At 42.4% G+C, this 25,126-nt stretch overlaps 1 protein-coding gene across 3 annotated transcripts in view; it reads left to right on the top strand.

Annotated features, from left to right (window-relative positions):
• Positions 1–24,323, top strand: part of TBC1D4 (TBC1 domain family member 4) — an 88,381-nt gene extending 64,058 nt beyond the window's left edge. For 2 of the 3 annotated variants that reach the window (XM_081907277.1, XM_081907278.1), the window contains exons 11-20: positions 136–285; positions 8,248–8,408; positions 11,039–11,248; positions 12,910–13,068; positions 13,594–13,752; positions 15,028–15,272; positions 16,969–17,128; positions 18,148–18,317; positions 20,440–20,616; positions 21,854–24,323. In XM_081907277.1, coding sequence (XP_081763403.1) covers positions 136–285; positions 8,248–8,408; positions 11,039–11,248; positions 12,910–13,068; positions 13,594–13,752; positions 15,028–15,272; positions 16,969–17,128; positions 18,148–18,317; positions 20,440–20,616; positions 21,854–22,066 — 1,804 coding nt within the window. In that variant the 3' untranslated portion in view covers positions 22,067–24,323. Of the gene's footprint in view, positions 1–135; positions 286–8,247; positions 8,409–11,038; positions 11,249–12,909; positions 13,069–13,593; positions 13,753–15,027; positions 15,273–16,968; positions 17,129–18,147; positions 18,440–18,477; positions 18,531–20,439; positions 20,617–21,853 lie in introns of those variants that run through there. The other variant, XR_014167303.1, reaches the window with a different exon arrangement.
• Positions 24,324–25,126: the final 803 nt, after the last annotated feature.

Below are 25,126 nucleotides of genomic sequence, written 5' to 3'. Positions count from 1 at the left end.
CTGTTACAGTAATAATGGCAATTACAATTCAGGTCTTGACTGAACCTCTTACATGGTGAGTATGGAGTGTGGGAACGCTTTAAAATGTTGTACTGAAACTCATTTGCTACGCTTTTTCTTATCGCCTGCTGTCAGGCTGACAATTGCCCGACGCGCTCGCAGTGAGAGTGAATCATCTGCGCCCTCGAGTCTCCCTTCTTCCTTCTCTGCCCCATCTTTCCTGAAAAGCTTTTACCAGAGCTCAGGAAAACCATCTCCTCAGTCTGAAAATGAGCTCCCCCAGAGGTGAGAACACTGGTTTCTGCCTGGCCTGCAATTTTGCACTTCCTATGCAGCCGGCTTGCGATAAGGAATTTTTGCCACTCGCTTCTAAGTGAGATACTTCACTTGTTTTGTGGAAACCTGTGAGCAGAGCATTCTTTGGAAATGCCTGCCGAAGGTTACAGCACAGAGATCTTGCATAACTACTACATTAGTTTTCTGACTAATGCCAAAATAATGTGAAAAAAAAGATCAACATTGCCAAACCCAGTAAGTGAAAAATCATAAGGTTTCTAAATATACTGATTGTTGTTTTTCCCCAGATGGGATATTTTTTTAAAAAAAAACAACCGCTGCATAAATCTGTATATGACTTTAAATTATTCCTCTGGACAATCTCTGCATGTCTCCCTAGTGTAGTCTAGTACAAGACTTGGATGTGGAAGGACTTTTATTCCTCGAATAAAACAGATTTTCTGTCATCCTCAGCACCCCATCTATAGAAATGGGAACAATCTTGTTCTACCACACAGAATGGTTGTAAAGTTCGTTTGAGGAGATGATAACAAGCAGGGCATTTTACACTACACACTTTGAAGTGTCTCAGATTTTAAAAAATAAACGACCTTTATTGTTGAATTAGCAATGTAAAGAAAATAACCCAGGCACTTTAAAAAAAGGAGAGAGAAAAATGGCAATGTTGATGATATTAGTTGGTATTATACTAATTAGCTGCTTAATCGTGTGCTGTGTGGCAGGGGCAATGTGAAGGCTGCCCGTGTGTGACTAACATTGGCATGCTTTTGTTGTTTTTAATGCTTTAAATGAGGAATATAATCTGCACTGGGCTGCTAATGCCTGCTATCAGGGAGGCTTGTGATAGGGCTGTGTGAACTGACCTCCCTTTGGCCAACCTGGATATTTGCATTTTTAAGGCACCCAGTTACTGGTACGATTCAACCGCTGCAGCTATGTTTAGATTCCAGTACACAATGACACATACTATACGTTTTTTGTTTCGACATACTATACGGCAAGTGTGAATTTCCCTCCACTTTCTGAGCATGGCAATGAAGGTTTTGTGAAGCCCCAGTGCATGAGGAAAGCATCCAAAAGTAACAGTGGTACATCTCTTTGGTGATGCCCTTGAATGGTTTCAGAATTGTGATTTCACCAATTTTGCTGCTCGCGAAAGTGTAGGCAGTCTGCGGACCCTGATGTGGAGGATATTGTGCTTCAGCCTACTTGTAATATCTCTGTTTGGATTTTATTTTCACTGAACCAAAGCAATGTGTCCACTGGCCCCAGCCTGTGGCCTTCTGTCTCAGGTACCGTCCTTTGCCTTGTGAGTATGCAAGAAACTTTGGACCTGGACCCAAAGAGTCGAGGAGGCTGGTGGTGCACACTGATTCACACGGAATTAATTGGCTTACTGGGATTTTCAGCGAAGAACAGCGATAACCGTAGTTGAGAAATATCACGGGGATGTGTCTTTCTTTCCTGCTAAACCCAAATGTCCCCCTGCAGACCATCTTATTAGAGTGACAATGTTTGTCTGATGCAACCCAAAATTATTATTTAACCATATTATAACTTAAAATGTGATTAAATCTGGAGTACATCTAGCCAGCATCTCTTTCACGCCAAGGTCATTTGCTTTCAAACTCCCATCTCAAGATTTTTCAGCAGTGGCGACTTCAATAACAAACTGTTGCTCGTATCTCTTTATTTTGCAAGTTTAAAACCGCAATGAGCTTTGAAAACAGTAAGTGGGTGTTAGCATTCTGGTTGATACAGATTTTAATAGGAGCAGGAGTGTTGTTCCTGATTTTAAGCAGTTAAAGCACTGTCGATGGCTGAAGGAGGCAGCAGAACTATGAAAACTACCTTTCTCATGGAAGTGCTTAAATGCCGCAGGCAAAAGAAAACCATTCTTTTCTGTGTGAGGAATGCCTCTTATAAGATAATACATATCATGCATGTGTCTTTCTTTAAAATTTACTGTAGGCAACTATATGCAGATTTAATTGATCAACTGTATCTGCTAAATTAGTGGACTAAGGCTTCTTTAATCTGGCTATAGCCCTACTTTTAATAGGTTCTCTTTTTATCTGTGTTATCCTATAACTATCAGCTAAAATCCGCCTACCTGGCGGAGGAAACCTTTTACCGTTCTCATCCTGATCTTGGCCTCTTTTTACTAAATATTTCTGTGGGGAGGAACATCTTGGCCTCATCTTCCTAGCTTAGTCGGCAGAGCACGAGACTCTTACTCTAGGGTCATGGGTTCGAGTGCCGCGTTGAGCAAAAGATTAGACTAAAAGGGGGTTAGACTAGATAACTCTTGTGGTCCCTTCCAGCTCCACATTTCTGTTATTCTATGGCCCCTTATTGCTCCTACCATGCATAACAGGTTATCACTGTTAGTGGCTGACTTTTTAAAAAAATTAATATAAATTTTATTAGTATTTTCCACACAACAACAACACGAAAAATATCGAAAAATAACAAAACACAAAAACCGTTAGTGACAGACTTAAGTCATGAGCACTCCAAGTCATTGACTGGCCATCTTATTTACAAGTTACATATGTAATTGTAAAGCTGTTGAGTTTCTTAATATTTCAGACATTTCATCAGTAGCAAATCTGTCTGTCTGTCTGTCTATCTATCTATCTATCTATCTATCTATCTATCTATCTATCATCTAGGGCTTATATTTTTCTTCTTGCACTTTTAGGGCTACCAGGAAAATTGGATGTGTGGTCCTGTGTAATTCAGAGTAATACAGAGAGAGATAAGCAACATCATAGTCAACCCATCAGAGGATTAAAACTGATAGGAATCTTTCAGCCTTAGGACACATTAGTTAAAGGCGGAAGCATCTGAGCCGCTCTTTTCTATTCACCGGGTGGGTGTGTTTTCATTTTCAGCTAACATCAGTGGGTACATACACAGGCTAAGGCGTGAATTTCCCTTTTAGTTTTCTGCTTTCCTTCAAAGGAAAGGAGAAGTTGAACTGAAGGCAAAGCTGGGAGACAATGCAGATTTTTCATATGCTGCAGCCCTAAAGATTTACTTTTGGGTGAGTTACGGCTTGCGGGTTAAAATTCAAAAACGCTCCATTTGTGAACAAAATAAGGGAAATTATTTTTGAAAGACGGTTGTGGAACTGTGCTACCAAGAAATCTAGAGCTTGTTGCTCTTGTCACTTAGGAAATCCCCTGCATTTATTTGGAGAAGCTCAATGCTTCTGCTGATGAAACTGGAAGAAGGAATAGAAAAGGGCTTTTGTAATTACCGTGTGGTTTTGGTACCAGATCGTTCTAAAAGTAGAGGCAAACTTCACAGGATCTCACAGCTGGCTAAATGGAGACTGGGTTCATGGCCAACCAGGTAGTTTTAAGTGTTTTGCTAATTTATTTCTGATGCTTCACAACTTATCAGCAGCTTAAGAGTAAAAATACAAAGTTAGAAACTGAACAGTGGTTTTCTTTGCAGTTTTGATTTGGTTCCTTTTATCCTGCTTTGTCTCTAAGAATGTGCATTAAAACCTAGATGGGTTTAGTATGGGTTAATGGAAGACCTTTTTATTTGTGGTGTGTGCTTGTGAGAGCAATCTCTAAAGTAAAAGGACTAGGTCGGAGCTTCAATGTAGGGCGTTTTTTAATTAAAAATATAGGGAAACAATAAACACATTTCACTTTCAGAAGGCAGTCTTACTTGCATTTGTTTCACTCTAAAGCTGCTGTTACACTTTACAAGCAAACGTTAGTAGTACTACTTACCGTATTTTTTGCTCTAGAAGACTCACTTTTTCCTTCCTAAAAAGTAAGTGCGTCTTATGGAGTGAATGCATGCTGTGCAGCTATCCCAGAAGCCAGAACAGCAAGAGGGATTACAGCTTTCACTGTGTAGCAATCCCTCTTGCTGTTCTGGCTTCTGAGATTCAGAATATTTTTTTTCTTGTTTTCCTCCTCCAAAAACTAGGTGCGTCTTGTGGTCTGGTGCGTCTTATAGAGCAAAAAATACGGTACCCCCCAGAAACTGCTCTTGCTAAGCTCTAGGGGATTTTGCCATTTCTTGTTGAAACCATTTTTTAAAAAACCTAGCGAAGACTTGCATTTGCTACCTGCTTGGAAAACTAGGTTACTTGGGATCAGAAAAATTAAAGGGCCACGGGAAGACATAATTGCACAAGATTCATTGATCTGAGCTCAGTTTTTGCACAACTAAAGTAGGGAGCATCTATGGCTAGCCTGTTTAGAAATTAACATTTTAGTGATGAGTGTGGGGGCCACAAAAGAGGTCGAAATAGTTCTTTCTTGGTGCATTATTTATATAAAAGCTATCTCACGCCCACTTGCTATGTATGTAAAATATTTCAGATTGGGCATGCTACATACTTTTGATTCGTCACAATAATGCAATGCATTTTGAGAGAGTTTAGAGGGTTTTCTCTGAATGTGTGTCTCCTTTTTATGACTCTAGTTTCTTCCTCTTTTGTAGTTCAGTCTTTGTAATTCTGTGCTTGACTATATTCACTCTTCATTAGTCTAGAATACATCAGTCTGATTTTTAACTCTATCACAGCAGCCAAACTCTTTTAATTATATCTGCATTGCTTTTATGTACTGATCTTGTACTGTTAGCTTTAAATATTAAGTAGAATATTAATGTAATATTACATTAGTGGAGGTTAAAAAAATACTTGCATATTCTGTTTAGCTTAGAAATGAGGCACATTAACGATCCTTTTTGAGGTGCTGGCAGAAAATACTCTTTGGTCCTTGGCTAGTGCTTAGAATTGAGACCAAAGGTCTCTAGACATCTTTATTTAATATGATGGGACTTGCTTTTATTCAGTTTCATTCTTTGTCATGGTGTTTCACTACTTGTTATGCTGTACAAAATCATCTCCTGAAGCTCTTTCTTGTCTGCGAATTTCAGGTTCTAAAATATTTCAGTCATGATTCTTTGAAGCACACACAAAGGCCCAGGAATTAAGAATTTAACAATTGGAGACTGTTCTGGTCAACTTCACGATGAAGAAAAACTGCTTTCTAACCCATTCACTGGACCTATAATGTATCTATTTACACCCTTTTTTTGCTTCAGTTGTTAGGTCTGTATGTCCTTAATAATAATAATAATAATAATAATAATAATAATAATAATAATAATTTATTTATACCCTGCCCATCAGCCTGGGTTTTCCCAGCCACTCTGGGCAGCTTCCAACAGAATATTAAAATACAATAGTCTATTAAACATTAAAAGCTTCCCTGTTTCAGATGTCTTCTAAAAGTCTGTTAGTTGTTTCTCTTTTTGAGTCCAGTATTCCAGTGTTGGTGATTCCATTTCATTAAAAAAAATCCTCAGTGTGGCTAAGCAGAATGACAGCAAAATTCAACAAAATAAAAACCATTCATATCAGCAGTTAAAATACCTTGAAAACTCCACAGATGAAATGCCAGGGAGATGAACAGCTTGGCATGTCAAATTCCAGTAGGAAACAGAAGGTCTTTGTGCAATAATGGGAAAGTCTTCAAGGAAAGCCTCCTTCTGCAGTGAGTTCCAAAGCCAGGACTTGGCCCCAGAGAAAGCCCTGTCTCATGTTCCAACCAGTTGGAACTTGGATGTTGGCAGCATGCAGAAAGAAGACCTTAATGAGCAGGCAGGGCTTTTTTTCCTAGAACAATAGATGCCAATACTCACCATGAAGTTATTACATTAAGTGCTACACTTTTTAACAACAGCAAAAAGAGGTGCCAGTACTGCGTGCCCTTAAGTACCCCCTGAATAAAACCCCACACTGCATATAAGGCTTTAGAAAAGGCAGTGAGCAGTCTAAATTAGGCTCAGGAACAAACTGGAAGCCTGAGAAATTGATGCACTTAGGAAATTGCAAGTTCTTTTAAATTTATTATTGTTTTTAACGTGTCCAGCCCAGTTATCTTGACTTCCTTTTACCTGAAGATAGAATCTGGCACTGTCCCATATTCAGAGCAGAAATTCTGAACTATGAGCCATAAACAGTAATATGTATAAGCACATATTGATGCAATAGAGTGCTGGACGTGAATTATTTTTTTTCAGTGGGTAACAAATCTACCTTAAATTTGTCATCTTGAATAGCCAAAGGATAATAACCAAACGTCTAGAAGGGTGTGGGGCTTAATTTCCACAAGACAGTAGGCAACATGATTGTTCAAAGGTTGCTTGAATAAATAGGATCTTTTCTTTGCTTTAGATTGTAAGCACTTTGGGATACTGGCATATCCTTGGCATATGTCCTAATTTTTATTTATACCCCGCCCTATCCGGCCAGAGCTGGGCTCAGGGCAGCTAACACCAGTAAAATTACAGTAAAAACATAATAGAGGGAAAAACCAATTTCAAATACAGGTTAAAATGCAATTTAAAATGCAGCCTCGTTTTAAAGTAGCTGATAAATCAAGACCATAAGGGGAGGGAAACATAAGGGTCCAAACCAAAGGCCAGGCGGAACAGCTCTGTCTTGCAGGCCCTGCGGAAAGATGTCAAGTCCCGCAGGGCCCTAGTCTCTTCTGACAGAGCGTTCCACCACGGCAGGGCCAGTGCTGAAAAGGCCCTGGCCGTAGTTGAAACCAATCTAACCTCCTTGAGGCTTAGGATCTCCGAAGTGCTATTATTTATGGACCTTAAGGTCCTCCGCGGGGCATACCAGGAGAGGCGGTTCCATAGGTACGAGAGTCCTAGGCCGCATAGGGCTTTAAAGGTCAAAACCAGCACCTTAAACCTGACCCTGTACTCCACCGGGAGCCAGTGCAGTTGGTAAAGCACTGGATGAATGTGATACCACGGCAAGGACCCTGTAAGGAGCCTCGCCACAGCATCTGCACCCGCTGGAGTTTCTGGGTCAGCTTCAAGGGCAGCCCCACATAGAGCGAGTTACAATAATCAAGCCTGGAGGTGACCGTCGCATGGATCACTGTGGCCAGATCAGGGCGAGAAAGGTAAGGGACCAACTGCTTAATACGGAGGAGATGGAAAAATGCTACATTTGCTGTGGCTGCAACCTGCGCCTCCATGTGCATTGATGCTATAAATATTATTTTTAAAGCTTCTCTTCAAAGGAGTTGGACAAGGAAACCATTCTTGATCATGCACCCTTGTTGTGCGTTTCACTTTTTGTCCATTTCGTGGTGGTATAAATAAAATAGAAAGAAGTTATGGCAGGACTTCTCCACTTCTGAGATATAATAATGTCATCTTTACCACACATTATCTCATTTACGAAAACTTTTGACATCGCAACTGCAAACAGAACAAACTCTGATTCTTCAGCAGAAGTAAAATTTTGATACTTCATTTGCTTTCATGCACATACAAGCCTCGTGGAATGTGGATGCAATTTGAAAAAGAGAGACTTAATACGCTTGTTTGGACCTTCACGTCAAGTTCCTTGTGTTGTTTAGCCTTATCTATCCAGTAAGCCTAAGGCAATTGTTAATCTTCAGGTAACCTAGGAGTTGAGATCAGTAGCATTTTTAGCTTAGATTAGAGATCTATGGACATGAGGGGAAAACACACAGTCTATTCCCAATTTTGATAATGAGGGTTCTGTTAAATACAGTTTTCCTTCTTCTAATAAATATGCAATGTGCAACATAGTTTGCCGCAACTCTAAATATTCGTAGATTCCAAAATTGTATGGGACTTACAAAAAACTTATTGGAGATTTATGGCTAAACTTCCAGGTTTCTGGTGGTAGAAACAGTACAGTGCCTAGGACAAAAATACAGTGAGAACTTGGGCCCAGATGAGGCCGGTGTCCTTAATGAAAAGATCTGGGAAGCCTCGCTATATGGCGATTACATTGAACTGATGTAATCCTTTGTGTGTTCAAGGCTGTTTCGCTGGCTTTGCATGGCCATGCCTAGGCTTCTGTCAGTCTTCCTTGACGCTGACTTGGGCTGTTGTCTTTTCCTTCTGATCCTGCAGTGATGGGGAAAGAAGAAAAAGGACCTCCTCTGTGTGCAGCAATGACTCTCTAAATGCTGGCGGAATTACTCTCACGCCCCGCCGGATTTCCTGGCGGCAGAGAATCTTCCTAAGGGTGGCATCGCCCATGAAGAAATCGCCCTCAGCAATGCAACTTCAAGGTCAGTTCTCATCTTGAGGCAGCAGTTTATGTCACGACAATTCGATTTCATTTCTCTGTTTAAGAATGGCAGTTTCCAGTCTGCTCTTAAAAGAAGTGGGCAAGTTCTGCAAGACCCAAGTTTGAATACTTGATATGCTTGTTAGGTGCGTGTTTCGTTTTAAGGTTCCAAATGGATGTTTTTTTTCAAGTAGTTGGCCTTTTTGTGGCAGTATGCTATCGAAGTCTGAGTCAAGTCTATTATTGAGTATCCCTGTATCTTTCAACATGTTGTTCTAAGAGTAACCACTTCAATTGTCTCCAGAAACACATGGCCACATCTCCTCCTATCTGTTTCCGAATCATGTTTCCTTCTGACCTCCCTGGTAACATTTGGTTAACAACTATATTATGCAACGTATCTTTGTCGCCAACACTGCCTTGACCTCAAGTTACAGCTAAGGAAGTTGTATGGGGTGGTGCAAGAGAAGATGTCTGGTGGCAACAGGCTAATGAACATAAGAAGAGTCCTGCAGGATCTGATCCAATGTTCATCTAGTCCAGGGTTTCCCAAACTTGGGTCTCCAGCTGTTGTTGGACTACAGTTCCCATCACCCTGACCACTGGTCTTGCTAGCTAGGGATAATGGGAGTTGTAGTCCAAAAATAGCTGGAGGGAACTCCTGATCTAGCCCAATATTGTCCTTATGCACAGGTGCATCTGGAAAGGTGCATCTGAAGTAAATTCATTATGTCAGGCATGGCCAAACTTGGCCCTCCAGATGTGTTGGGACTACAGTTCCCAACATCCCTGACCACTGGTCCTGTTAGCTAGGGTTGATGGGAGCTGTAGTCCCAAAACATCTGGAGGGCCAAGTTTGGCCATGCCTGCATTATGTAATTGCTTCTCAGCTACTGACAATCAGAGTTAATATTGTTACATGTAGCTCTGTCCTCCATGAATTTGCCAGTCCTCATTAAGACCATCAAGGCAAATGATCACATCCCTTCCTTTTACCTCTTCTGAATCTCCTGCCAGCCAGTTAAACTGGATGAAAGGAAGGGACAAAAGGGAGGGACAGAAACTTCTCTCTCCTCTTTCTTCACCCCGTGCTTGTCAACCACCTTGCAGCATTTGGGCCTGTATCATACCGCCTTTCAGGAGCTATGAATCAGATGTGATGCAGATGGTATGGACCATCTTTCCTTGGTTTTAAAAGAGTATGTTAGAGATACTTTGTGTTCTGTTTAATACAAATTCCTAGCATAGGAAAAGGCAGATGTTGGGTGTGTGCCAGATCACCAGATCTTTCTCAGGTAATGAAGGCCAACTGGGCAAAGCCAGGTCAACTCTTGGTTAAGATTGGCAAAGTTTCACCCCTGGAGGAAACTTTCTGCTAATTGCAAGTTCGCTGCAGTACTGCTTTCAATGCCTAAGTTGGATAACATCCAGTTATCATATTGACAGGCTCTGCTGCTCGGAGAGCACTCTAGTAACAGTTCTGGATGCTAAATCAAAAGGAACACTAATTACATCTGGCAATTAGCAGTTGGGAAGTATTTATTCAAGGGAGGCCATAGGCCAGAAAGAAAGCCAGTCTGCAGCTCATAAGGGAAAATATAGCCTTGGCACTTTACTCTCGAGAACAAAACTTGCAGAATTATGTATGTCTGCTTGCACTTTCTGACTCGATTGTTATATTCAGCAGAACCACAGAAGATGAATGTTCATTAGCACTTGATTTCCAAAATTACACGCAATAGGTGACACTGTTATAGAATGGCTCGTCTGTCTGTCTAGCAGGGCAAACTGGATGCAAAGAATCTTAAAACAAATTTGCTGACTGGTGTGTGAAGAAGCAGTATTGGATGAGATAATAATCCCAGTGTTAGGCTGTATCGGGTGACATTATAAAAGTTCCATCTTGCTTTCTTATAAGGGTATAGTTGGGCTTGTAGCAACATGTCCTTAGGTCCATGGGCTTCAGTTAGGGTAAAGGCAAAGGGACCCCTGACCATTAGGTCCAGTCGTGGCCGACTCTGGGGTTGCGGCGCTCATCTCGCTTGGCTGAGGGAGCTGGCGTACAGCTTCCAGGTCATGAGGCCAGCATGACTAAGCCGCTTCTGGCGAACCAGAGCAGCGCACGGAAACGCTGTTTACCTTCCCACCAGAGCGGTACCTATTTATCTACTTGTACTTTGACGTGCTTTCAAACTGCTAGGTGGGCAGGAGCAGGGACTGAGCAACGGGAGCTCACCCCGTTGTGGGGATTCGAACCGCTGACCTTCTGACTTGCAAGTCCTAGGCTCTGTGGTTTAACCCACAGCACCGCCCACATCCCTTCAGTTAGGGTAGTATATATGTTATTGAGTGCTGGAGCACAGACTAAAAATACTACGTACTACTGTTATTATTTATAGAGTGTCATCAATGTGCATGGCAGTTCTGCAGAATAAGCAAAAAAACCAAAACCCCAGTAACCCAGGTCTCTCTCCTAAGAGGAGAGACAAGGGAGATGGGTGAATGTGAGCATATACAGTAATATAATAAATAAAACCCTAATGATGGATGTTGATGCATATTTCTGCCACCATACTAGAACTCTCAAATAGTATTTAATAAATCCATGTCTAATGCAGCAATATTTTGCAGATGGAGGTGATGTAAATGAATTGTTGCCGCTGTCTCCTCTTGCACGATCTTTTGATGAAGACCCCCTTGTTTCCTTATTGCAAAACGATGATCTTCAAGATAAGACTGGGGAGAAAAAGAACTCTGAAGAGCTGCAGAGTCTGTGGAGAAAAGCCATCCATCAGCAAATACTGCTACTTCGAATGGAAAAGGAAAACCAGAAATTGGAAGGTTAGTGAAGGTTAAGATAAAGAATGGTTGCTCTGCCTTCCGGGCTTGGATGTCCCAGGAATTAGTTAACGAATTCCCTGCGGAACCTGAAGCAGAAGTAGCTAATGAAATGGTGTTGTGCGACTGCCATATTTCATGGGCTTACATTTCGTCCTTCAGTATAAAGGTTTTTGGTATGCGTCACAAAATTAAGAAAAAACTTTAAGTAAATGACAAGCCCATCCTGGATGGCTTTTGGGTCTGGTTGGACCTGCGATCCCTGTTGCAGTTCAGCACCTTAAAACTATGTTTATTTTCCTTTATCTGTAAGATGATAGGCAGTTCCTGCTTCCAGTTTTGCCTCCAGCTTCACAGCCCTCACACACACACACACTCACTCACTCACTCACTCACATATCTTCAGCTCTAATGAGGTGGCTGAGGGATAAGCAGCCCCGTAAATGGGACACTCAACTTTTCAAACATTACCACAGATTTTGGATTTTGTTTGTTTATTTATTTTTAGCTTATTTGAACTGTCTGGGAGGTGCATATGGGCCTCTCCATCAGACACCATTTAGCAGAGATGCTTGTGAAGAAAATGTAGACAGAAGTGCCTTGTAATCCCTTTTTCATAGTTCTGTGGGTTTAAAAAAGCATAAAGCAAACACCTCTTTCTCTTTCTTCCATAATAACATTGAATTATGAAGCAGTGAAAATGAGAAAACAAATTGTGGCAGTGGGAATTCTGCTTGAGTGGAAGTTTCTAAGCAGCCTGTTTCAGCTGGCTGATTTGCATCAGCTTCAAATTCTTTGCTATATCACACAGCATTTAACATTGCATCGTTCGAGGGCTGAGACAACGTATAAACCTGCCTCCCTTCTTCCTCACCTTCCCATGCACAGAGAGTTAGGTTGATAAAGCAAGTTGCAGCAGAGTTCAGTCCTGCCTTTGTGCAATTTATTTCTGCCCGTACACCCTCTTTGCTTATTCATCATCAGATGAGATTTGTTGACAAAATACTAATAAAAATACTTCCTGTTCTTCTTAATGCTGTCGAGGAAGCTTGAATTATATTTTCTTTTATAGAAGGTAAGATGCACGTAAGGAAAATATTTTCTTCCCCTCCTTATATGTAACCCACAATTTGAAGCACTGCAGATAGTAGAATAGCACCAAATCTTTCGCAGTTTGGGTCATGGAATTGTAGCTTTACGTCTTGCATGTGCTACTTCCATCTATTCAACCGCCATGTTCTTTGCAACCCCACCAAATCTAATGATTAGCTTTAGGACAGGATAATCACATTGTGAACCATACAACGGAATTCAGATCATCTACAGAAGGAGCTTGTGTACCAGGCTGGCTCAGGGGAGACAGCTGAGCACATGTTCCCACCTTCCCACAGGTTTTAAGAAAGTCTTCTGCTATTTATTCTTGAGTCTTACCGAACTTTCTACAGCTTTAGTTTAAGAGCTGGTTGTACAAGGCTGTAAGTGTGCAGAGCTTTTGCACAGTAAGAGAACACTACTATGGGTAACTGTCCCCAAACATGCCTTCCTAAACCTCGGCCTGTAGGATGGTTGACGGGACATAACCTGATATGTGGCCTACATGGCATTAACTGCTGGTCTGTGGTCCATCATCTGAAATGGTCTGTGCCTTGTGTTCTCTCTTGCAGCAAGCAGAGATGAGCTCCAGTCCAGAAAGGTTAAGCTGGACTATGAGGAAGTTGGTACTTGTCAGAAAGACGCTATCAATATCTGGGATAAGAAGCTGTTGAATTGCAGAGCCAAAATCAGATGCGATATGGAAGATATCCATGCAACTCTGAAAGATGGTAATTTTGAGTGCATTTTTTTTTTTTTGAGACCTTGCATTTTTCATCTGTTTGAACACCACCATAGGCAGGGAATGAGCTTGATGCAAAGCCATGGCATTTTTCTGGTGATTTTCCCTCACTTTTGTTGCCTTGCATTTCCAGTTGAAAACTGGGAAATTATAGTCTCTTTGAGTTTTGGGAAAGGAGTGGCTGACAAATAAAGATTTCTGGGCTCTACAGTAACTAGAGAAAGGGAGTGCTCCGCTTGAATTCGGGTGGAAAAGTAAACTAAAGCTCAGAAAATAGGTCTGAAAATTCAGAAGCTCCTGGGTCAGCAAAAGGATTCCATTTTTTTGCCCCATTATGAGGCTGCAATAAATGAGATGCTGAAAGTGTTAATGTGGAACAGAGTGCATAGAAGTTCAAAATAATGACCCTAATGGTTATAAATTAGAAATGGGTCATCTTTATATTTGTAGTGAACTCTATTAAACCACCCCACAATCCCCTGAATAATTTTGTTTTATATCTTCCTGTGTTCAGGTGTTCCCAAAAGTCGCCGGGGAGAAATATGGCAATTTCTTGCTGTGCAGCATCGCGTAAGGCACCGGCTACCAAATAAACAGCAACCTTCTGATATCTCTTACAAAGAACTCCTGAAACAGTTGACAGCTCAGCAACATGCGATCCTTGTAGACCTAGGTAACTTTTTTTCCATAGTCAGGACTTTAGGTCATGAACAGGTTGGAGGTGGGGGTATGTGTGGGGCGGGGGAGGGGACTTGTTCCAAGTTAATCCGGTTCTGCAGATTGTATAAATTGTACAAGTACCAGGGTAACACCTCTTTATTTTGCATAAATTCATTTTTGTTTTGCTAGCCACCGGGTAAAGAACTATGTGAGCACTGAAGACTTACTCTTTCTCTCTTGAAGTCTTATTCAGCCACCCGCTCTGGTTTCTGGAACGTTAGGTGGCACTATCTGTAAACATGCAGCTGCATATTTTAGCCACGAGGGTTAGAGATCTGACGTTCAACAAAGAAAAGAGTTTTTTTGGGAACCTGAATTTTGTGCCTAGTGTTCAGTTCTGTACTTCTTCTGTGCCACCCAAATCTTGCAGCCTGCTTACATTTATTGTTTTATGGCTGCCAGTTGTTATGCCTGGAAACTGCCCCCAGTAATTAGCACCCCGTTTTTCATTTGCTTAGGATGGTTGATTTTCACACTTCTCATGATCATGGGCTCAGGAGTAGCACAGTGTAAGGAACCAAGAGAGAGAGGGAGACTTCCTAGTCCTGCCAAGAGACGAAAGAGAAGTTTAACATTCTGTTGCTATTGGATAATGGGGTGGTAGTCAATGAAGGTTTACTCAAAGTAGACCCATTGAAAATAACAAACATGACTAAGTTAGGTCCATTGATTTCAATGGTTTTGCTCTGAGTAAAACTTAGTTCTACCCGGACACTGAGGTCCAGCATCGAGGGCCTTCTGGCGGTTCCCTCACTGCGAGAAGCCAAGTTACAGGGAACCAGGCAGAGGGCCTTCTCGGTAGTGGCACCCGCCCTGTGGAACGCCCTCCCACCAGATGTCAAAGAGAACAACAACTACCAGACTATTAGAAGACATCTGAAGGCGGCTCTGTTTAGGGAAGCTTTTAATGTTTGATGCATTACTGTGTTTTGGTATTTTGTTGGGGGCTGCCCAATATTATTATTATTATTATTATTATTATTATTATTATTATTATTATTATTATTGACTAAAGCCCACGGTTAGGAAGTGTATATAACAAAGGTTATATCTTTGTATGTGTGTGCAAGCAATCACTTTGGAAGCTAGTCATGGCTTCTGATGATTTTTATTCTGACTGAGTGTCCTGTGAGTTCTTCATTCCAGATGACATATCTCTCTCTCTCTCTCTCTCTCTCTCTCTCTCTCTCTCTCTCTCTCTCTCTCTCTCTCTCTCTCTCTGCACCAGGGAGGACCTTCCCAACACATCCTTACTTCTCTGCTCAGTTAGGAGCAGGGCAGCTCTCCCTCTTCAATCTTCTGAAAGCTTATTCCTTGCTGGACAAGGAGGTGGGCTACTGCCAAGGTATCAGCTTTGTAGCTGGGGTGCTGCTCCTCCACATGAGTGAAGAACAAGCCTTTGAAATGCTCAAATTCCTCATGTACGACCTCGGCTTCCGGAAGCAGTACAGGCCGGACATGATGTCGCTACAGGTAAGGCAGAAATAGGCTTCCGTTTGGGAGAAAGATGTTACACTGGGAGTTTGGGGGCAGCACTGCAGAAGGCTCATGAACTAAATGTGGCCTGCCACCTGGTTCCCTTTGGTTTCTGATCCCTCGTCGTACTCAGAACAACCTCTCTTACCACTGTTTCCTGTATTGTCCCTTAAAAGTTCCCATTGGCTTGTTGGGCATCTCCCTTCCCTATGTTTTTCTCAACCACCTCAGCAGTTTACACTGAAGTGAAGGACATGAGGCAGGAGTTGATAATGCAGGTGAGCTGCGCACAGGTCAGCTGCAAGCAAGCTGCCGGCCAGCTCTGTGGAGGCTCTTTTTATTGACACAATATGCAAACCCAGGCAGATACATTTTGGGCTGTGACCTTTACATATCTTCCGGTCCCGAGATCGTGGGGTGGTAACAAAGTTATTTTGGAGCCTGTTTCCACCGTGTCATTTTCCCCTTGCACAATGTATGACGAAGGAGACAAAGGTTTCAGACAGGACACGGCAGACTACTGAGATCGCAAAAGGTTAGACAGAGGGCAAGATGTTCAAACAGCTATGGCTTTATCTGTGAGGGGGAGTGTGCTCCGCACCCCAGGGTAACGCACGCAGGCAGCTGAGGCTGCCTGCGGGCGGGGAGGTTGCTCCACACCCAGCGATCATTCCTACATACACTATTCACCCCATACTCTGCTGCCAAATATTCTGCTGCTCCATGACTTTATTAGGTACCCTCAGTGGAAGCGATGAATGAGAGGAACACGGTGTTAGAAGCTAGCTCGCTTCATGGCCGGGTTTCATCCTCGCTCAACTTGTTGCAGTGGCAAAGTGATGTGGCAAACTATTCCCTCACTCAGAAATAGCATCTTTCTTTAAGTGTAAACCTCTGTTGGCAATGTAATAAGACGTGGCAGCTGATCAATATCTCCCTGCTTTTCATTTCTCAATTTTGAGGGAGAGCTATGCAGATCCCTCCCTCCTCTGGTTGGAATTCCTAAGACAAGTTCCAGAGTGCTAGTTCACAGGAGAGTACTCTGTTTCAACATAGTTTATCAGTTAGAGTAAGGGACGAACGACACATTATTTGGGAGATCTGTGATCATTTTCTAGCTTAGAAAAACCAACCTGAAATACAACCTTGGGTGCTGCGAATCTGAAAAGCTGCCTGCATTAGTGACTGTGACCGCATCTTATGGTAGTGAATTCTAGCTATGCGCATATACACATGTGGCCACACCTTCTGGACAGACCAAGCATCATGTGAACAGCAGCCACAGGGAGAGGGGACCCAAACAGCCTCAGGGTTTCCCCTTGGGGAAACTGGGATAACAGGTACGAATTGCACAAGATGTCAGAGAAATTCTTAATCTGAGCCAGTGTGGTGTAGTGGTTCAGAGCGGTGGACTCGTAATCTGGTGAACTGGGTTCGCTTCCCTGCTCCTCCACCTGCAGCTGCTGGGTGACCTTGGGCCAGTCAAACTTCTCTGATGTCTCTCGGCCCCACTCACCTCACAGAGTGTTTGTTGTGGGGGGAGGAAGGGAAAGGAGAATGTTAGCCGCTTTGGGACTCCTTGGGGTAGTGATAAAGCGAGATATCAAATCCAAACTCCTCCTCCTCTTCTTCTTCCTCCTCCTCCTCTTCTTCTTCTTCTTCTTCTTCTTCACTCTCCCATATTTTAATACAGATCCAGATGTACCAGCTGTCGAGGCTTCTGCATGATTACCACAGAGACCTGTACAACCACCTTGAAGAGAACGAGATCAGCCCCAGCCTTTATGCTGCCCCCTGGTTTCTGACTTTATTCGCTTCGCAGTTTCCACTGGGATTTGTAGCCAGAGTGTTCGGTAGGAAGCTTTTCAGTGTATTGGTTGGGCAGATCAATAATAGGCCCCTCCAAATTGGTAGTTTTGTGGGGGGGGGGGATCCTATTCCGCAACATGCCTTTGACGTAATCATAGTGCCTTTAGTGACAGATTTATACCAGACCATCCACATTTAATTCTGCTTTACGCTGGCTAACATACATTGACTTATTTGACATCAGCTTCTCATGTATAAGGTAAAGGTAAAGGTACCCCTGCCCGTACGGGCCAGTCTTGCCAGACTCTAGGGTTGTGCGCTCATCTCACTCTAGAGGCCGGGAGCCAGCGCTGTCCGCAGACACTTCCGGGTCACGTGGCCAGCGTGACAAGCTGCATCTGGCGAGCCAGCGCAGCACACGGAACGCCGTTTACCTTCCCGCTGGTAAGCGGTCCCTATTTATCTACTTGCACCCGGGTGTGCTTTCGAACTGCTAGGTTGGCAGGTGCTGGGACCGAACAACGGGAGCGCACCCCGCTGCGGGGATTCGAACCACCGACCATGCAATTGGCAAGTCCTAGGCGCTGAGGTTTTACCCACAGCGCCACCTGCGTCCCTCATGTATAAGAACAGTTCCCTAATTCATGTGTGTACGTAAGAAAACATCCTTTTGAGTAGTTTGGGCACTCCTTCTGCACTAGAACAATTGTTTAAGACTTCTTTTTTTCCTGAAACTAATCCTTCTGCAGGAATTTTTTAAAAGTGTATTGCAGGAACATAATCTACATTTCATTAGATCTTGAGCCATGGTGATGGTTCGCTGATGCTAACCAAGCCATGTGTTGTGCTTGGATTTTACCTGAGAAGACATGACACGTTTTCTTGACTTGGAATATTAAAACATGTATGATATATATGTTAATTATAAAACATGTTTTTAACAGATAAGTGTAACAACACAAAACAAATGACTTTTTTTTAATCCCCTTGAATCTTCAACATAAATATGTCAATGTTTTAAATGGGAAACTCATTCTAATCTATGTTTTGTTCTCTGCCCTAGACATTATATTTCTTCAGGGAACAGAAGTCATATTTAAAGTAGCACTAAGTTTGCTAAGCAGCCAAGAGGAACACATCATGATGTGTGAGGCTTTTGAAAGCATCGTCGAGTTTCTGAAAAACACTCTACCAGACATGACAAAGCTCCAAATGGAAAAGATTATGACGCAGGTAATAATAGTCTGTTCCACCCCCACACAAACAGTATAATGCATTGATAATGCATCACTTGGCCATTCAGTCATACAATAGTGCCTAAAGAACTGAGCTGTGAACCAAAAGGCCCTGGCCAAGTGGTGGATCTGTATTGAAATATGGGAGAGTGAAGAAGAACCTCGCTTCTCCCATAAATTCACCAGGTGGCTTGAGGGAAGCCACTCTCCAGCCGCGGTCTAGGATACAGAAATGATATCTGGCCTTCCTTACAGGGTTTTTTTTGTAAGGATTACTGAGCTGATGTACAGGAAGCACTCTGTAAAGTTCACTGTTGTTCTAATGAGAAATATTAGGTTGTAATCCCAACGCTGTGAGTCATATTGCTCATACCCTGGCTCTTTCAGTTTCCACCTCAAGCCAGCAGACTGGGTGCTTGCTGTGAACAATTTCATGCAGAAGCTGTTAGTGCCTTTGACACCATCCTGGGAGTGCAAAGCTCTGGCGTGAGGCCATCTTTAAGGAGTTGGCTGGTTAGCTTATATCTGGGTGAATGGAGGAGACTGAAAACTCTGTTCTGTGAAGGACTAACTGAAAAGAGCACTCTCTGGGGGTCAGTGCTATAACTTTATCTTGCAGTTTCAAGATTTTGCCATATTCGAGGTATTTTTTTAAATTAATGTTTAAAGAACATTTTAACTGAACAGGATAAAAGAAAAGGTATACTATATTGTTATAGAAGTGAGCGATTCCATATATACCTTTCTAATGTATAGGCATTATTATCATCCGAATACATGCATGTATATTTTTAGCCTGCTGTATTTTGTATAAATGTTTTTCAAATGTCAAAGGTTAACAGCAAAATACATTTTAAACAAACAAATGCACACTTGCAGCATCCTCCAAATGTCATCGGAATATATCACAAATGTGTGTGCGTTTTAAAAAATGTACATGTGCAATTACAAATTTGGGTGGGTGGGTGTTTGGACAACTCTGGGGTTGCGGCGCTCATCTCGCTCTATAGGCCGAGGGAGCCAGCGTTTGTCCGCAGACAGCTGACAGCTTCTGGGTCATGTGGCCAGCATGACTAAGCCGCTTCTGGCGAACCAGAGCAGCGCACGGAAACACTGTTTACCTTCCTACCAGTGCAGCACCTATTTATCTACTTGCACTTTGACGTGCTCTAAAACTGCTAGGTGGGCAGGAGCAGGGACCAAGAAACAGGAGCTCACCCCGTCGCGGGGATTCAAACCGCCGACCTTCTGTTTGGCAAGTCCTGGGCTCTGTGGTTTAACCCACAGCGCCACCCTAGTCCCTGTACTTAGCTGCTAATCCTTGAAACTTCTTTGAGTTAGCGTGTTGGCAAAAGGGCAAGAAAATTCCCCAGCTATCTTACTGACATTAGTCTCTGCCTCTGGTAAGAGTCATCTATTTATGGGCCTGTCCAGAAAGTGTGTTAATGTAGCCACATCAACCCAAGTTGCACAGGTTCCACCAAACTTCAGTTTGGAACATGCATGCTGCTGATTCCTCAAGATTGCCATCTTTCAGGCTCATTATCCAGAAGCAGCTTCTAGTCTTGAGTCATCCCTTCTGGGGGAGAAGTGCAAACACCTCCTTGACTCATGTACCCAGTTGGATGAGGCATCCTCGTAGGCATGCTTTGTTTAGTTCATATGGTCCTATTTGCCTGAATTAAGCACGGTGGGACCTCTCATAAGGAAACTGGTTTTCTTTTCTTTTTTACACACATTACAAATTACACACATATACAAAGAATTTACAAAGAATTTACAATCTCATACTACAAAAAGAAAATGAAAGAAAAAAACAAAGAAAAGAAGTCAATACAGAAAAAAGAAAGAAGGAAAAGCAGATTTATGTGCATAAAAAAACTTAATCTTCCTAAATAAGCACTTAAATAAAAAAGACTTCTGACAAAACAAGTCTTCCAATCATTCTCATTGTACTGTTTATACCGTCGTTTTTTCTGCACAGTTTTATATTCTTTAATATTGTTCCCATCTACTCCACAAACGGTATTTGTTGTGTTCTGCTAATATGGTGTGCTTGGTACAATATGATCTCATCTAATCCTTAAATATTCTCCAAATATTTTCTCTTCTGTCGGTAGGTCTTTGAGATGGATATTTCCAAACAGCTGCACGCCTATGAGGTGGAGTACCACGTTCTGCAAGATGAATTGCAAGAGAACTCAAATCTCTGCGATGATGGGGAGGCTCCCGAGAAACTCGAAAGGGCAAACAATCAGCTGAAGAGGCAGAATATGGACCTCCTGGAGAAACTACAGGTAAACTACCAAGGGCCAAGCTGCATGTTGTGACTTTATCCTGCATTGCAGAACCAGTGTGGCACATGGGGTTGGCCTAGGAAACCTCATAGGTCCGTTCAGGCTCTCTGATTCTCTAAATGTTTAGCAGAAGACCCGGGTCTGGGCTAAACAAAAGGAGAAACATCAGGAGCGGGTACTTGACACCCTCCTATATTCCAGCCTCTCTTCCTCAGAGGAAAACTTCCAGTCCTTTGTTTGGTGGCTGCGGAAGAGGATTATGGAGGAAGAGTGAGCCACTCCTGACAACAGTTCTCTTCAAATTCCATCCTCTCCCGATTTTTTTACACATTTGTCAAACATCTAGATCTGATGGTGAAAGCTTCGATTGGTCTTCAGGTTCATTGAGGTAGAATAGGAAAACACACCAGGTTGTATCCATCCATGCCAGAGTAGAAGGGCCATAGCCCAGTGGGAGAGCATTTGCTTTGTGTGCAGAAGGTCCCAGGTTCATCCCCAGGGAGGGCTGAGAGGAACTTATTTCTGCCTGAAACCCTGGAGAAATGCTTCCATTCAGTGTAGACAATATGGAGCTGGGTAGACACTGTGGTAGTAGGGAGGCGGGTGGCGCTGTGGGTTAAACCACAGAGCCAAGGACTTGCCGATCAGAAGGTTGGTGGTTTGAATCCCCATTGTTTGATCCCTGCTCCTGCCAACCTAGCAGTTCGAAAGCACAAAGTGCAAGTAGATAAATAGGTACCGCTCCAGCGGGAAGGTAAACGGCATTTCCGTGCACTGCTCTGGTTTGCCAGAAGCGGCTTAGTCCTGCTGGACATATGACCCAGAAGCTGTATGCCGGCTCCCTCGGCCAATAAAGCGAGATGAGTGCCGCAAACCCAGAGTCAGTCACGACTGGACCTAATGGTCAGGGGTCCCTTTACCTTTAGACACTGTGGTACCCCAGCACACAGTTTTGGAATGGCTGTTGCCAAAGTGCAGTAGACTATGACTAGAAGTTAAGATCCACAATAAAATAGCTTTGTGCAAGTAGTTCTTTTCAGTAAACTGGAAATTAGATATGCCTGTATCACAAGAACTACAGCGAGCAAACAGGAAATGCTTTATGCCCAATGCACCTGAAGGGAACAGTGAGCAATTTGTAGAACGTATTTGCAAGCAATTTATGCAGGTAGTTGCTATGTGTTTCTGCTCTCAAGGACACTCGTTTTAAAAAATCCTTTTCCTTCTTTCTGATTAGGCAGCCCATGCTAAAATCCAGAGTGTGGAATCGAACCTGGAAGACGTCTTGGAAAGGGAGAGCAAGATGAAGAGCTTAATTCAGTCTCTGGAAGAAGAGAAGGCGCTCTATAGAAAGACTATTGAGAAAATCTGTAAATACTTACCAGAAGAGGTGCTGCCTGACTGTGAACAGCTGCTAAAAGAAGCAAACTGTAACCCAAGCAAAATTTAGAAATAAGCCATAAGTGAAGCGTTGCAGGCAACACGGTTTCGAACAATAAAGAAAAGGGAAAACGACAAACATAGAAGGTATCTGCATAATCACACACGGGTACTGGGATTCTTCTAGCAGCGGAGAGGCCTTTTAAAATCTTGATATGCAAATCCCAGGTTAAATGTTTTTAATAATGGGTGTACATAAATAGCAATGCAAAAAAAAAGGAAAGCAAAAGAAGATTGGACCTAAAGAAGACAATTAGATGTATATTTAGGATTGGTGTAAAGGGAAAGAGATGAAAGTCCACCCTTTTGGACCGCTGGTAACTTAAATGTCAACTTCAATATGTTCTCTGGATCTAGTAAAAGGAACATGTTGTTGTCTTTATATACATTGATCAATACTTGAAAAGAAAACAAGAATGTAATTGTTCCCCTCCAAAGAACAGCATGTTTTCCATTTTAGTTGGGGATTTCTTTTGTGTTTCGTGTAAGGTTTTTTTCTGTGTGTGTGTCTCTGGCCATTTTTGTGGAGGACATCTCTTAAGCTCTTATGTGCCTGCAGTTCATTCTGCTGACTTCCACATACGTCCAAGAATAACCCTGACCGGCTGTCATTTTGCGGCTCAGCTGTTGAGGAGAGTTCAATGGGGCCATGTTTCTTCCGCATGTAGAGAAGTGGCCAAGCCTTATTCTCCCCAACGGAGGCAAGAAAAGCGAAGGTTGGAAGCCGTTCCTCTTCCCCCGTTCACTGTGGTGTGAAATTAAGAGCCGAAACAGACTCTTGGAAATCTCGCATGATGTATCTCACTGGAAATACACCATGATGAATAGCCGGTTGGCTGTGAAATGTGCGAACGCTCCCTGAAATAAACTACTCCCTTCATATACAGAACTAGCACGTGTTTCCAAGGTAGCTTTTCCCTATGACGCACTAGCTCTGTAGGTGCAGGAATTATTTTATGGGGGGAAAGAATCGAAGTTTTCGTTTCTCACCCATTTTCTCACATGATGCACACCAACAGATAGGTTACATGGAGTTTCTGCCTGTCTGCTGGCACATAAGATAACCTTCGATTTGAGTGCTGCTTCATGCAGTTTAATATGTGATGAATACATGGTTTCAACAAGCCAAAAATACCTTGTAAGAGTCCCCAACCTCTCTCTGTGCAAAGAGCCAATGACCCGTCCAGATTTTTTCCTTTATTGGGATATGGGCACTGACAAACCTTCAGGATTCTCTATGTAGACTATTACGATGCCTCAAAAATGCCCTTGCCTCAGAGAAGCAGGGAATTCGTCGTCCAAATCTAGTGGTTAGTACATTTCAGCTTACGATATCTGTTCTGTGGCATACCTTTTCTCGTTTTGTTTAGAAGCAGGATTCAATACCAATAGACACAGTTCAATCCGGGCTTTTTCCATTCTTTTATCAGTCTCTGCTTTTGCACAGCGCTGAAGATCTGTTGTTTCTGGAAGCCATTTCTGTCTTGTAGACCCGACCCTGAAGTCAGTCTTTGATCTGAGGGAGCTATGAAAATAGCAGTTAATCATGCGCAGGAAATTTGCATTTGTGGGAACATGCTTGAATCGAATTATCGTAACATCCAGTGGGGATTTATTTGTTATATTTTTCCAGGTATTGTTTTTTTAAAAAAATAATAATAATAATAAGCCAAGTGCCAAATTCAGCCAAGTGTCTTACTCATGGGTGTGGGGTGAGCTGGAGAGAGTGCCAATGTTTCCTTTGTAAAATGCATAATGCAAGCAACAACGAAGTTGGTTTGCTGATTTAAAACGGCAGTATCAGTCTTTTCTTGTTAGTTGATAACAATGGTGTGATCATCACGGGGCACAGTCTAGCAGGAGTGGATGAAACAAATAGGTGACAATGTAGGAAATTCCACTGTGGAAGACAGATTTCTAATAGATTGTGCCTAGCATTATTTTCTTTCAGCTGTTGCCTCTTACCCAAATGAATAAACTCACATGGAATCCGGTGAAATCATACTAATAATTGCATTTTCCCAGGTGGAAGGGGGAAAGTAATTCTCCTTTTTTTTGCGATTTCACTTGAAGCAATATTGTGCATACAGAACCAGTCCCATAGAACTCTTGAACTGTGTACTGCATTGATCAACTTGTTAAGGCGCACATTGCAATTTTTTTCAGAACTTTTTTTTTTTTTAAGAGGCAGAGAAAGTTTCACTCTAAGTTGGACTTATTCACATGTATCATTATTTGGAGAATTTCCAATAAATGTCATTGCTGCATTTCCTCTGGTTGTTTTCATTCGCGATACAGATCTTTTGCATGTGAAGAGAGGAATTCCTGTTCCTCTTGTGTATCAGAAGAACTCATACTTGGTGGGGTCACCCAATTAAATTGGCGGCTAAATTTGTTGGCTAAGTGGAGTCTCCATATTGAAAGGCAGTAGACCTCTCTGTAGCAGTGGCTATAAACAAGCCAACCTCCCGACCCTTGACCTCAAAATCAAATATGTGCTGGAAATTTAAGGAGAAAGAAGGTACTTTTTACCATATGTGATGGTCTTGTAAGAGTGTACAGTGGTACCTTGGTTCTCAAACTTAATCCATTCTGGTAGTCCGTTCCAAAACCAAAGCGTTCCAAAACCAAGGCGCGCTTTCCCATAGAAAGTTATGCAAAACGGATTAATCTGTTCCAGACTTTTAAAAACAACCCCGAAAACAGCAATTTAACATGAATTTTACTTTCTAACAAGGCCATTGATCCATAAAAGGAAAGCAATAATCAATGTACTGTACTATACAATTAATAAGACAGTATTCTAGATGATAAAAAAAAAATTCTTACCTGCACTGATGACAGTCATTGTTTGGCTGGGGGGCTTTTATCCATTTCCGCAGTCACACAATCAATTGGTAGCTGAACTGAGTTCCACACAGTCACAAAAACAAATTAACCGAAAAAGTCTCAAAAACAAAAACGTAGAATAAATAGCGAAAACAAAGGTGCCAAACTTAATCTGTTCCGGAAGTCCGTTTGACTTCCGAAATGTTCAGAAACCAAGACGCAGCTTCTGATTGGTGCAGGC

The sequence above is a fragment of the Podarcis melisellensis genome, assembly GCF_964234715.1.
Source record: "Podarcis melisellensis genome assembly, chromosome: 4".
NCBI classification, from domain to species: domain Eukaryota; kingdom Metazoa; phylum Chordata; class Lepidosauria; order Squamata; family Lacertidae; genus Podarcis; species Podarcis melisellensis.
The sequence above is the reverse complement of the archived record's forward strand: the minus strand, read 5'-3'. Positions and strand labels throughout refer to the sequence as shown.